This window comes from Oncorhynchus mykiss, chromosome 1 (assembly GCF_013265735.2).
Source record: "Oncorhynchus mykiss isolate Arlee chromosome 1, USDA_OmykA_1.1, whole genome shotgun sequence".
NCBI classification, from domain to species: domain Eukaryota; kingdom Metazoa; phylum Chordata; class Actinopteri; order Salmoniformes; family Salmonidae; genus Oncorhynchus; species Oncorhynchus mykiss.
In genome coordinates, this window is record NC_048565.1 from 40,720,145 (window position 1) to 40,733,139 (window position 12,995).

At 42.2% G+C, this 12,995-nt stretch overlaps 1 protein-coding gene across 2 annotated transcripts in view; it reads right to left on the reverse strand.

Annotated features, from left to right (window-relative positions):
- The window catches only part of LOC110522681 (inositol 1,4,5-trisphosphate receptor type 2), a 160,699-nt gene that overhangs the window by 130,053 nt on the left and 17,651 nt on the right, over window positions 1–12,995 (reverse strand). For both annotated transcript variants that reach the window (XM_036977399.1, XM_036977393.1), the window contains exons 2-7: window positions 8,887–8,957; window positions 6,816–6,934; window positions 6,434–6,520; window positions 5,542–5,700; window positions 4,208–4,306; window positions 615–698 (exon numbers count right to left, since the gene is read on the reverse strand). In XM_036977399.1, coding sequence (XP_036833294.1) covers window positions 615–698; window positions 4,208–4,306; window positions 5,542–5,700; window positions 6,434–6,520; window positions 6,816–6,934; window positions 8,887–8,957 — 619 coding nt within the window. The remainder of the gene's footprint in view (window positions 1–614; window positions 699–4,207; window positions 4,307–5,541; window positions 5,701–6,433; window positions 6,521–6,815; window positions 6,935–8,886; window positions 8,958–12,995) is intronic.

A 12,995-nucleotide genomic window follows, 5' to 3' on the forward strand; every position in this document is an offset into this window, starting at 1 on the left:
CCCTTCCCCAGATCTGTGCATCGACACAATACTGTCTCGGAGCTCTACGGACAATTCCTTCAACCTTATGGCTTGGTTTTTGCTCTGACATACACTGTCAACTGTGGGACCTTATATAGACAGGTGTGTGCCTTTCCAAATCATGTCCAATCAATTGAATGTAACACAGGTGGACCCCAATCAAGTTGTAGAAACATCTCAAGGATGATCAAATGGACACAGGATGCACCTGAGCTCAATTTCGAGTCACAAAGAGTCTGAATACTTATGTAAATAAGGTATATTTTTTTTATATTTTAATACATTTGCAAAAATTCTAAAAACCTGTTTTCACTTTGTCATTATGGGGTATTGTGTGTAGATTGCTGAGTATTTTATTTGATACATTGCAGCCTTATTCTAAAATGTAACAAAATGTGGAACAAGTCAAAGGCTCTGTATACTTTCCGAAGGCACTGTATGTCCTCTGTTTCCTGCTATTTGTAAATCAAACAGTTGTAGCCTAAACGTGGGTGTGCAAGCAGAGCCCTCATCAATACACTGTGTATACAACCCTCTGCATAAAAAAGGTAAGCATAGATGGGAAGCATTTAGGTAAGATAAAGTACACTCACTCCTTTGAGGACGTCCTCTCTGTAGTCACTGAACTTCATGAACAGAGTGACCTTCCAGCTGGTGTTGCAGTTCACAGCGTTCACCTACAGTTCAACCAAGGAGAGGAGCAGGGAGGAGCAACATACTGTCATGACTATACACATCTTTGCAGAGCCTCAGACACAATATACAGTGGGGAGAACAAGTATTTGATAACCTGCAAAATCGGCAGTGTTTCCTACTTACAAAGCATGTAGAGGTCTGTAATTTTTAGCATAGGTACACTTCAACTGTGAGAGACGGAATCTAAAATCCAGAAAATCATATTGTATGATTTTTAAGTAATTAATTGTCTTTTTATTGCATGACAAAGTATTTGATCACCTACCAACCAGTAAGAATTCCGGCTCTCACAGACCTGTTAGTTTTTTTTTAAGAAGCCCTCCTCTTCTCCACTTATTACCTGTATTAACTGCACCTGTTTGAACTCGTTACCTGTATAAAAGACACCTGTCCACACACTCAATCAAACAGACTCTCCACAATGGCCAAGACCAGACAGCTGTGTAAGGACATCAGGGATACAATTGTAGACCTGCACAAGGCTGGGATGGGCTACAGGACAATAGGCAAGCAGCTTGGTGAGAAGGCAACAACTGTTGGCGCAATTATTAGAAAACGGAAGACGTTCAAGATGACGGTCAATCACCCTCGGTCTGGGGCTCCATGTAAGATCTCACCTCGTGGGGCATCAATGATCATGAGGAAGGTGAGGGATCAGCCCAGAACTACACGGCAGGACCTGGTCAATGACCCGAAGAAAGCTGGGACCACAGTCTCAAAGAAAACCATTAGTAACATACTACGCCGTCATGGATTAAAATCCTGCAGCGCACGCAAGGTCCCCCTTCTCAAGCCAGCGCATGTCCAGGCCCGTCTGAAGTTTGGCAATGACCATCTGGATGATCCAGAGGAGGAATGGGAGAAGGTCATGTGGTCTGATGAGACAAAAATTGAGCTTTTTGGTCTAAACTCCACTCGCAGTGTTTGGAGGAAAAAGAAGGATGAGTACAACCCCAAAAAACACCATCCCAAAAGTGAAGCATGGAGGTGGAAACATCATTCTTTGGGTATGCTTTTCTGCAAAGGGGACAGGACGACTGCACCGTATTGAGGGGAGGATGGATGGGGCTATGTATCACGAGATCTTGGCCAACAACCTCCTTCCCTCAGTAAGAGCATTGAAGATGGGTTGTGGCTGGGTCTTCCAGCATGACAACGACTCGAAACACACAGCCAGGGCAACTAAGGAGTGGCTCCGTAAGAAGCATCTCAAGGTCCTGGAGTGGCTTAGCCAGTCTCCAGACCTGAACCCAATAGAAAATCTTTGGAGGGAGCTGAAAGTCTGTATTGCCCAGCAACAGCCCTGAAACCTGAAGGATCTGGAGACGGTCTGTATGGAGGAGTGGGCCAAATCCCTGCTGCAGTGTGTGCAAACCTGGTCAAGAACTACAGGAAACGTATGATCTCTGTAATTGCAAACAAAGGTTTCTGTACCAAATATTAAGTTCTACTTTTCTGATGTATCAAATACTTATGTCATGCAATAAAATGCAAATTAATTACTTAAAAATCATACAATGTGATTTTCTGGATTTTTGTTTTAGATTCCGTCTCTCACAGTTGAAGTGTACCTATGATAAAAATTACAGACCTCTACATGCTTTGTAAGTAGGAAAACCTGCAAAATCGGCAGCGTATCAAATACTTGTTTTCCCCAATGTATATACATAAAGTATGTGGGCATCCCTTCAAATTAGTGGATTCCGCTATATCAGCCACACCCGCTGTCTACAGGTGTATAAAATAGAGCACACAGCCATGCAATCTCCATAGACAAACATTGGCAGTGGAATAGCCTTACCGAAGAGGTCAGTGACTTTCAACGTGGCACTGTCATAGGATGCCACCTTTCCAACAAGTCAGTTCATCAAATGCATGCCCTGCTAAAGCCCCTTCGGTCAACTGTAAGTGCTGTTATTGTGAAGTGGAAACGTCTTGGAGCAACAACGGCTCAGCCGAAAAGTGGTAGGCCACCCAAGCTCACAGAACGGGACCACCGAGTCCTGAAGCGCATAGAGCATAAAAATCTCCTGTCCTCAGTTGCAACACTCAATACTGAGTTCCACACTGCTTCTGGAAGCAAAGTCAGCACAACTGTTAGTCGGGAGTTTCATGAAAAGGGTTTCCATGGCCGAGCAGCCGCACACAAGCTTAAGATCACCATGAGCAACGCCATGCGTCGGCTGGAGTGCTGTAAGACTCGCCATCATTGGACTCAGTGGAAACGCGTTCTGGATTGATTACTCACGCTTCACCATCTGGCAGTCTGACGGACGAATCTGGGTTTGGCGGATGCCAGGAGAACACTACCTGCCCAAATGCATAGCGCCAACTGTAAAGTTTGGTGGAGGAGAAAATGGTCTGGGGCTGTTTTCATGGGTCGGGCTAGGCCCCTTAATTCCAGGGAGGAGAAATTTTAACGCTTCAGCACACAATGACAGTCTAGATGATTCTGTGCTTCCAACTTTGTGGCAACAGTTTGGAGGAAGGCCCTTTCCTGTTTCAGCATGGCAATGCCCCAGTGCACAAAGCAAGGTCCATACAGAAATGGTTTGTTAAGATATTGACTGGCCTGCACAGAGCCCTGACCTCAACCCCAATGAATACCTTTGTGATGAATTGGAACGTCGGCTGAGAGCCAGGCCTAACATCAGTGCCTGACCATACTAATGATCGTGGTTGAATGGAAGCAAGCCACTACAGAAATGTTCCAGCAACTAGTGGAACGCCTTCTCAGAAGAGTGGAGGCTGTTATAGCAGCAAAGGGGGGACCCACTCCATATTAATGCCCATGATTTTGGAATGAGATGTTTGACAAGCAGGTGTCCACATACTACACGTTGTTCTGTAGTGTAGCTGCTGGTCAGCAGGTATGTCATACCTGCAACTTTGCCAGTTCTGCAACCAGAAAGTATTTTTTTTATGGACAGTGATAGTCGGAAGGTAGAGGGAGAGACAGAGTAGGGGCAGAGGTGGCATTCGTAACCCTGTTACCAGCGCCTGTGTGTGAACTAGAGTCTGCGGCACTACCACTAGACTTAATGTTCTTAATAATACCTATAACCAGGCAGCTTTCCAAACGCATGTTATGATACAGTTGATTTAGCAAGTGGTTAGGGTTAGACGCAAGTGGTTAGGGTAAAGGTTGAGGTTAGCATAAGTTTAGGTATACTAGCAAGTAGTTACGGTTAGGGTTAGGATAAGGTTAGAAAACAAAGACACGCCTAAACAAAAACATGCCGAGATTCAAATTGCCTCCTGGACTCGAAACAATGCCACTCGCTCATCCTACGTGCTTCAAAGGCAAACATGCTGACCAGCAGCTTTTTTGGAGTCTTCAAAAACACGACAGTACAGGAATTGTTGGAGATTGCATGCTGAGACAGATAACATGGCTGTCATTCTTCCGCACCGTTTTGCCATGCATAGTATCCAGTAAATGTTTTACATAGTCACTCAGCTCTAAATAAAACAGTTCAATGGATCGTACCTCCTTGCAGCCGGGGTTGTCTAGCAGCTCAATGTTGCTGGCGTGGAGAGGCTGTCCTGCGTTCACAGGCATCAAGACCACCTTGTCTCCCACCACCACCTAGGGACCAAGCACACAGGTCAAACACTAGCACACACATTATAACGAAGAGAGTAAAGTAGAATAAAACATAATACACATGAGGCAGATGACAGGACAGAGGAATGAGATGACCTGACACACATCAAACAGCAAAGGTCCAGTCACTCCCTGTCCGATGCAAAGGGTTACCCATCTATCTAGAGAAGTATTCCCCACAACAATAGCAGATGAGCACAACCCATGGTAAAATGAAGGTGTAGCCTGTGGGGTGTACACAGCGCATTGACATTCATTCATATAGTAATGTGTGTGGCAGCGGGAAATCGCTGAACGCAGTGTACTGTATGCACCATATAGTCTCAAGCATCTACATTCAAACCACTTACATATCATAATAAACAGACTAAGTATCTATAGCGTTGCTGTAATCTAAATTGCCCAGATCTTGTTAGTCAATAACAGTTAAGGGGGAAAATAATTGTAGAAGAGTCGTGGAAATGCAAACACGTACTTAAGTTTTTACAATGCTCATGCAAAGCTAGTGCTACCATGCTTTCACAGCAAGTCTCATGGCCTAAACGTCCACCATGCACTTCAAACAAGAAGAATACCTTCCACCATAGGATGCTAAAGCAAAAGGAGAGGAGACAACCAGTCGAGTTATTTCAGCAGGATGAAGACATTACGTTGACATGGACATAATACCAATCTAATTAAAACAGGACAATTGCAATATTTTTTTTATTTTACCTTTATTTCACTAGGCAAGTCAGTTAAGAACAAATTCTTATTTTCAATGACGGCCTAGGAACAGTGGGTTAACTGCCTGTTCAGGGGCAGAACGACAGACTTGCCAGCTCGGGAGTTTTGAACTTGCAACCTTCCGGTTGCTAGTCCAACACTCTAACCACTAGGCTACCCTGCCTCCCCGATATATTAAGACAGACCCTAAAAAAATGTTTTGTTTTTTTTAAAGATTCTCACAACTTAAACATCTCAACAATACTGAGTTTCATCATGAGGTTTGGTTTGCCATAACATATCTATGATAAGTAGGGCTAGGAGTTGTTCCACATTTGGTCACATGTTCAGGATTGCAGTGGCCTGTAGTTAGTCAGGTCAGGACCCCTTTTCATAAATATTCTCAGAGTAAGAGTGTAGATCTAAGATCAGTTTTGCTTTTCAGATCACAAATTATTACGATTGTATAGACAAGGGGAACTTGATCCAAGATCAGCACAAAAGGTACCTACATTATCACCCTCGCTGCGGAGCTTCCAGAAGGGCTGGATGTAGAACCAAGAGCCCTCATTGCCGGATGGGTCCAGAGACACACGCATGGCGTTCTTCTCCAGCAGCGCCGGCAGACGCTTGTTCACCGTCAGGTACTTGTTACTTTTAATATGCAGAAGCTGAAGGTGAAAAGAAAATGGGGCCAATTCACGAGGATGCACAAGGTCCCTGGTTCGAATCCCACCCCAACACCTAACTCTAATCTTTACCAAATCACATTTATTGCTAGGAAACAGTTACCGTATGAAATTGGTAATCCTTATTAAAGTGAGATTAAGGGCTAATTTATCATTTCAATTTGTTATGAGCTCAGAATGTCAATACTTTATTTGGAATTGACCACAAAATCCTTTCAATTCAGTTTCTGCTTGGCATTAGGGATCAGAACATTACCCAAATCCTATTTATCACATAAAATATTATGTTTTCTGAATAGATCATTCAAATTGGCTTTAGCTTTAAAAATGCACACAGAGCACTAAATGAAAAAGGCTCATCTTTTAACAGCCAAATCATGTGGCAAGAGACTGGACCTGACCAAACCAATTCCTTTGAAATGCTTTAACACAACAGTTTTAAGCCAAGTTAGAGGCCACGAACCTCGTGAAACCACATGGAACAAACCCGCAGTTGACTGAAAATTGAAAATGATACAAGTTCAATTTACTATGTGCCATACAAAATGTTGTCTGTTAAAGCACCTCATTGGCAATGTGAGGCACTAGAAGCCAGACTACAGACAGAAAGGCAGCCTTGGTAACAAAGTGAAAACATACACAAGGTTACGGGCACAAAGCAAACCGAGATATTGTCTCTGATAAGAAAGGGGAGTTGGCTGTAGTTGGCCGTTACCTGGATGACGTTACTGTACTTGACCACCTCTCCAAGCAGCTTCTTATTCTCGGTGTCGTTTTGCTTCTGTTCCAGTTCTGCTGCATGCTGGGAAATTAAGAAAAACATGCTTGATGCTAACTACATTGTAGCCAGATAGTCCTGGTTCCATTAAAGCAGTGCTTGTCCATCCAGGTCCTGGGGAACCACAGGGTGTGCAGACTATTGTTCTAGCCCACTACTAACATACTTGATTAGACGAATCAACGACAGTAATGATCAAGCCCTTGATTGGGTGAATCAGTTGTGTTCGTACTGGGATGGATCTAAATCCTGTACACCCTGTGGGTGTCGTGCCCAGGACCGTGAATGAATTACACTAGGACTTGGAGAAAGGTCATACCTGTAACTTCTTGAATAGGTCTGCTTCTGTGTAGTTGTTGCCTTGTTTGCCCTGTTTGGCCTTCCAGAACTGCTTCTGAGCCGAATACCTGTTCATCGGACATACCTTGAACAGGCAGTCTGGAGAGAGAGAGAGAGAGAGAGAGAGAGAGAGAGAAAGAGAGATGAATAGTGGGAAAGAAATTGGGAGAAAAAGAGGAAGAAAGACACAAAGAAACAAAGGGAGGTGAGTGAGGAATACATATACATGCATCACACAGACAAACATACTACATATAATGTACACTGAATATAAATATAAACGCAACACAAAACAATTTCAAAGATTTGAATGAGTTCCAGTTCATAAGGAAATACATTTATTAGGCCCTCATCATGGCTTAATGAGGTAAAAAAATATATATATTCATATTGCATTTTAAGCGTTTATGAATTATATGTTGGGGCGGCAGGTAGCCTAGTGGTTAGAGCATTGGACTAGTAACCGAAAGGTTGCAAGATCAAATCCCTGAGCTGACAAGGTAAAGATCTGTCGTTCTGTGCCTGAACAAGGCTGTTCCTAGGCCATCATTGAAAACAAAGAATTTAGTTAAATAAAAGGTAAAAAAAAAAATAATCTATAGATTTCACATGACTGGGGATATAGATTTTTTAAATGTAAAGGTAGGGGAGTGGATGAGAAAAACAGTCCGTTTCTGGTGTGGGCACCATTTGCCTCATTCAACGTGCAACATCTCGTTTGCATCGAGATGATCAGGCCGTTTATTGTGGCCTGTGGAATGTTGTCCCACTCCTTTTCATTGGCTGTACAAAGTTGCTGGAAATTGGCGGGAACTGGAACATGCTGTCGTACAAGCCTATACACAGCATCCCAAACAAGCTCAATGGGTGACATGTCTGGTGAGTATTCAGGCCATGGACGAACTTGGGCATTTTCAGGTTCCAGGAATTGTGTACAGATCCTTGCGACATGTGGCCGTGCATTATCATACTGAAACATGATGTGATGGCTGCGGATGTGGATGAATGGCATGATAATGTCCCTCAGGATCTCTTCACAGCAATCTCAGTTAATTCAAACTGCCATTGATAAAATTAAATTGCGTTTTTTGTCCATAGCTTATGCCAGCCCATACCATAACCACACCGCCACCGTGGGACACACTATTCACAACGTTGACATCACCAAACCTCTCTCCCACACAACCTCTCTGCCCGGTACAGCTGAAACTGGGGTTCATCTGTGAAGAGAACACTTCTCCAGCGTGCCAGTGGCCATCAAAGTCAAAGTCAGTTAACGACACCGAACTGCAGTCAGGTCAAGACCCTGGTGAGGATGGCGAGCACGCAGATGAGCTTCCCTGTGACGGTTTCTGACAGTTTGTGCAGAACTTCTTCGGTTGTGCAAACCCAGTTTCATCAGCTGTCCGGGTGGCTGTTCTCAGAAGATCCTATACATTTTAGAGTGGCCTTTTATTGTCCCCATCACAAGGTGCACCTGTGAAATTATCATGCTGTTTAATCAGCTTCTTGATATGCCACACCTGTCAGATGGATGGATTATCTTGGCAAAAGATAAATGCTCACTAACAGGGATGTAAACATTTCTGAGAAATAAGCTTTGTGCGTATGGAACATTTCTGGGATCTTTTATTTCAGCTCATAAAACATGGGACCAACACTTTACATGTTGCACTTATATATTTTTTCAGTGTCATTTGCATGGCAGTGTGTCACTAACTGACTTGAGTGTGTGACTGGGTGGGGGTATATAGCATGTGTGTGGTTTGTGGCTGTTTACTCAATGGGATTCTGTAAAGTCAGTTAAACACTTAAACCTCATCCTATAAACCACACTGTTAAAACAACATGGGGCTATAGTGGCCTGCTAGGCCTTGGGAGTGTGTGTGTGTGTGGACTGCAGTAACTTTGGCACGCTCCACTACTAAACTGCCCATCACTGCTAACTTGGCAGAAAAGCGGTGAGTTAATTAATTCAAATACAACAACTATATGAGTTACAATGCAGTCCTCTGCGGTTGGCCAGCTAGTCATTGATTCCTCCCACTCACCTCTGAACTTTTTGGGCGGAATGGCCAGGTCTCCTGCGTCCGGCTGCACCACACACCTGTCATCAACAAGCCTGGGAAGAACACAAAAACATCCTACATCACACACACCATTTTAGTTTTTTTTTTTACAGAAATTTCATTTAACCTTTTATGTCAATTACCTAAAAATGTTTAAATTCTTTTCATATTCGCATGTTGTAGCTTTGACCAGGTTTTTGCCCTATCATTAGCTGATTCAAATAACCAACTCATCATCAAGCTTTGACTATTTGAAAAGCAGCTGCGTAGTGCTAGGGCAAAAAACTAAAAACATGCACCCAGGGGGGGGGGGGGGCCAGGAGAGTTTGGGAAAACCTGCAAGGCTTAGACCCTATTTTACGTCTGAGGTTTTTGTGTTGTGCCCGCCCTCGGGTTGAGACATTTTTTATTATTGGTGTGTCATGTTTTGGCTGATAAATATACTAACATTGGAATAAAATAGAAATGTCAACTTTCAAATGGTACCACAAAGATGGTCGGAGGTCCAGACATCAGAGAATGTTGACTTGAATGGGAATATCTGTTCTAAATAATGTCAACCCTCCATAGGAAGCCTATTGAAATCATAGAAATATAGATAACAGAATAGACATGACCATTTAAGTTGACATTCAACGCGGTGGGTGGACTGGCAGTCATCTTTGTGGTAGTAATTAGAAGTTAGTTTAATTTCAATGGGGTACCAGATATGCAAAATGGGTATACTTTGAGCACCATTATTTCCTGAATGTTGTGTAATAATTAGGTCCAAAAGGTCCCTTTCTGGCCACTTCTTCCATGGGCAAACATGTATGGAATTTGTTTAAATCAAAAGACATGCTGTCAAGAACTGATTGATTTCAAATGGATTTACCCACTACCAACATACAGGGAACTGGCAAAATAAAGATAACAGTTGAGTAAATGAGATGGATAAAGTATATTGAAAGCTGGCGCCTCCACACAGGTGTGGTCCCTGAGGTAATTTAGCAATTAACATCCGATCATGCTTAGGGGCATGTATAAAAGTGCAGGGCAGGCCCAGTTGCTCATTATTTTGGCTACCATGGCTAGAAGAGTTCTTCGTGGCATTGAAATAGGGGTAATTTTTGGGGCACATTTGACGGGAGCAGTGACGAAGACTGCTCGACTTGCTGTTTCACGATATGCCAGGGCTATTTCAGCCACCAGATCTCAACCCAATTGAACACTTATGGGAGATTCAGGAGTGGCGCCAAAACACCAAATGATGGAATTTCTCGTGGATAAATAGTGTCGCATCCCTCCAATAGAGTTCCAGGAACTTGTAGAATCTATGCCAAGGCACATTGAAGCTGTTCTGGCGGCCCAACACCTTAATTAGATTAGGACACTATGTTGGGCTTTCCTTAATTTTGTCAGTTACCTGTAGCATGTCAGGAAGAAATCGGCACGCATCGCATGTGATGCTCTTTATTGATGTCATGTTGAATTCAGAGCATTGCCAGGTTTCATTATTGTGTAACTAACTATAACAGATAGTTACTGTGATCTACAATGATAACTGGGCCAGTATACAAAAAGCGCTAGAGCATGTGTGCTGATCGAGTATCAGGTTGACCCCGATCTATGTAATCATATTAATTCAGATCTAAAATACAACAACTGATCATAGATCAGCACTAATACTCTAAGATGCTTAGCGAATACAGGCCCTGGTCTAGTTGAAAAGGAAACTGTCGATTGTGTAAATGCTATGGTGGGGCACAGGCTGGTGCGGCCACAGGAAAAGCGCATGGCTTCTGTGTGTGACTGATAAGGCCTAGATGTTGATGGGTTAACATCTAACCGCCTTGTTTCCGCACCGCATGCCTGGCTTTTGTAGTCAATGTCTAAATTTGCTATGTAACCAGCCCACCAGCCTGCCACAGCAATTGTTTTCTGACAATTTACAAAAAAAACATCTTCAGAAAAATTATTTGACTGTATAACTACACACTCTCCATCCACACTTAACACAACTATGTGTCCGTGTATACTAAATTCCCACAGGTTTTGAAACCACAAGATCAACTAAACATGATTCTGTTGGCAGAGAATGTGCCGCTGTTGTTCACTTCTAGCTTTTATAGGGCGGCGCACAATTGGCCCAGTGTTGTCCGAGTTAGGGTAGGGTTTGTCCGGGGTAGGCAGTTATTGTAAAAAATAATGTTCTTAACTGACTTGCCTAGTAAAATAAAAGGTTAAATAAATGGTTTTAAAATAGGACCTGGCTACATCCTGTGAAAGACTGTGTTATTCTAAAACGTGACATCTTATGCTAGCCTCGTCACAGATCTGTTTGTACTCTCTTGCCAACTCCTTCGGTGGTCATTGTAATGCCCAATTGACCATATACAGTGCATTTAGAAAGTATACACACGCCTTGACCTTTTCCACATTTTGTTGTTTTACAGACTAAATTGATAATAGATTAAATTGAGATTGTTTCACTGGTCTCCACACAATACCCCATCATGTCAATTTGGAATTGTTTTCAGAAATGTTTACAAATTAAATGCTGAAATGTCTCGAGTCAATAAGTATCTAACCTCTTTGTTCTGGCAAGCCTAAATAAGTTCAGGAGTAGAAATGTGCTTAACAAGTCACATAATAAGTTGCATTGACTAATGGCAGTAATAGTTTAAACATGATTTTTGAATGACTACCTAATCTCTGTACCCCACACATACAGATCCCTCAGTCGAGCAGTGAATTTCAACCACAAATTACAGGGGAGGTTTTCCAATGCCTTGCAAAGGACACGTTGGTAGATGGGTCAAAACATATATTTTTTAAAGCAGAGATTGAATATCCCTTTGAGCATGGTGAAGTAATTAATCACACTTTGGACAGTGATACAAGGCATCCAGTCACTACAAAGTTACAGGTGTCCTTCCTAACTCAGTTGCTGGAGAGAAAGGAAACCTCTCAGGGATTTCACCATGATACCAATGGTGACTTTAAAACAGTTACAGAGTTTAATGGCTATTATAGGAGAAAACAGAGTATGGATCAACATTGTAGTTACTCCACAATACTAATCGAAATGTGAAAAGAAAGAAGCCTGTAAAAAAAAAAGTTAATATTCCAAAACATGCACCCTGCTTGCAATAAGGCACTTAAGTAAAATTGCAAATAACATTTGGGGCAAATCCAACACTACGTCACAGTACCACTTCATATTTTCGAGAATGGTCGTGGCTGCATCATGTTATGGGTATGCTTGTCTTTGGCAAGGAATAGGCATTTTTTATATAGTTAAAAATAAACAGAATGGAGCTAAAACCTGAAAACCTGGTTCAGTCTGCTTTCCAACAGACCGAGATTAATGCACCTTTCAGCAAGACAATAACCTAAAACACAAGGCCAAATACAGACTGGAGTTGCCTACCAAGACGACATTGAATGGACCTGAGTGGCCTAGTGGGTTTTTACTTCAAATCAGCTTGAGCATCTATGGCAAGACGGACCTGAGTGGCCTAGTGGGTTTTTACTTCAAATCAGCTTGAGCATTTATGGCAAGACTTGAAAATGGCTGTCTAGCAATGATCAACAACCAACTTGACAGAGATTATATATATATATATATATATATATATATATATATATATATATTTAAGAATAATGCAAATATCACAATCCAGGTGTGCAAAGCTCTTAAAGAAAGACTTACCCAGAGAGTCTCATAAGCTGTAAATTGCTGTCAAAGGTGATTGTAACATGTATTGACTAAGGTGTGTGAATACCTATGTAAATTACATATTTCTGTATTTTCATTTTCAATACATGTGCTAACATTTTTTTAAACATGTTTTCACTTTGATATTATGGGGAATTATGTGTTGATGGGTGACCAAAATATTATACAGTATATTTTACCCGTTTTGAATTCAGGCTGTAACGCAACAAAATGTGGAATAAGTCGAGTATGAATGCTTTCTGGAGGCACTGTAGTTGGCATGACAGCACAAAGAGATCTGGGACCAGGCTAATCTTATGCCAGCCTTTAACAAAAACAGAACCATCTGGCAACTTGAAGATAAGTTGTGAAAAGGAAGCCCAGTATGTGA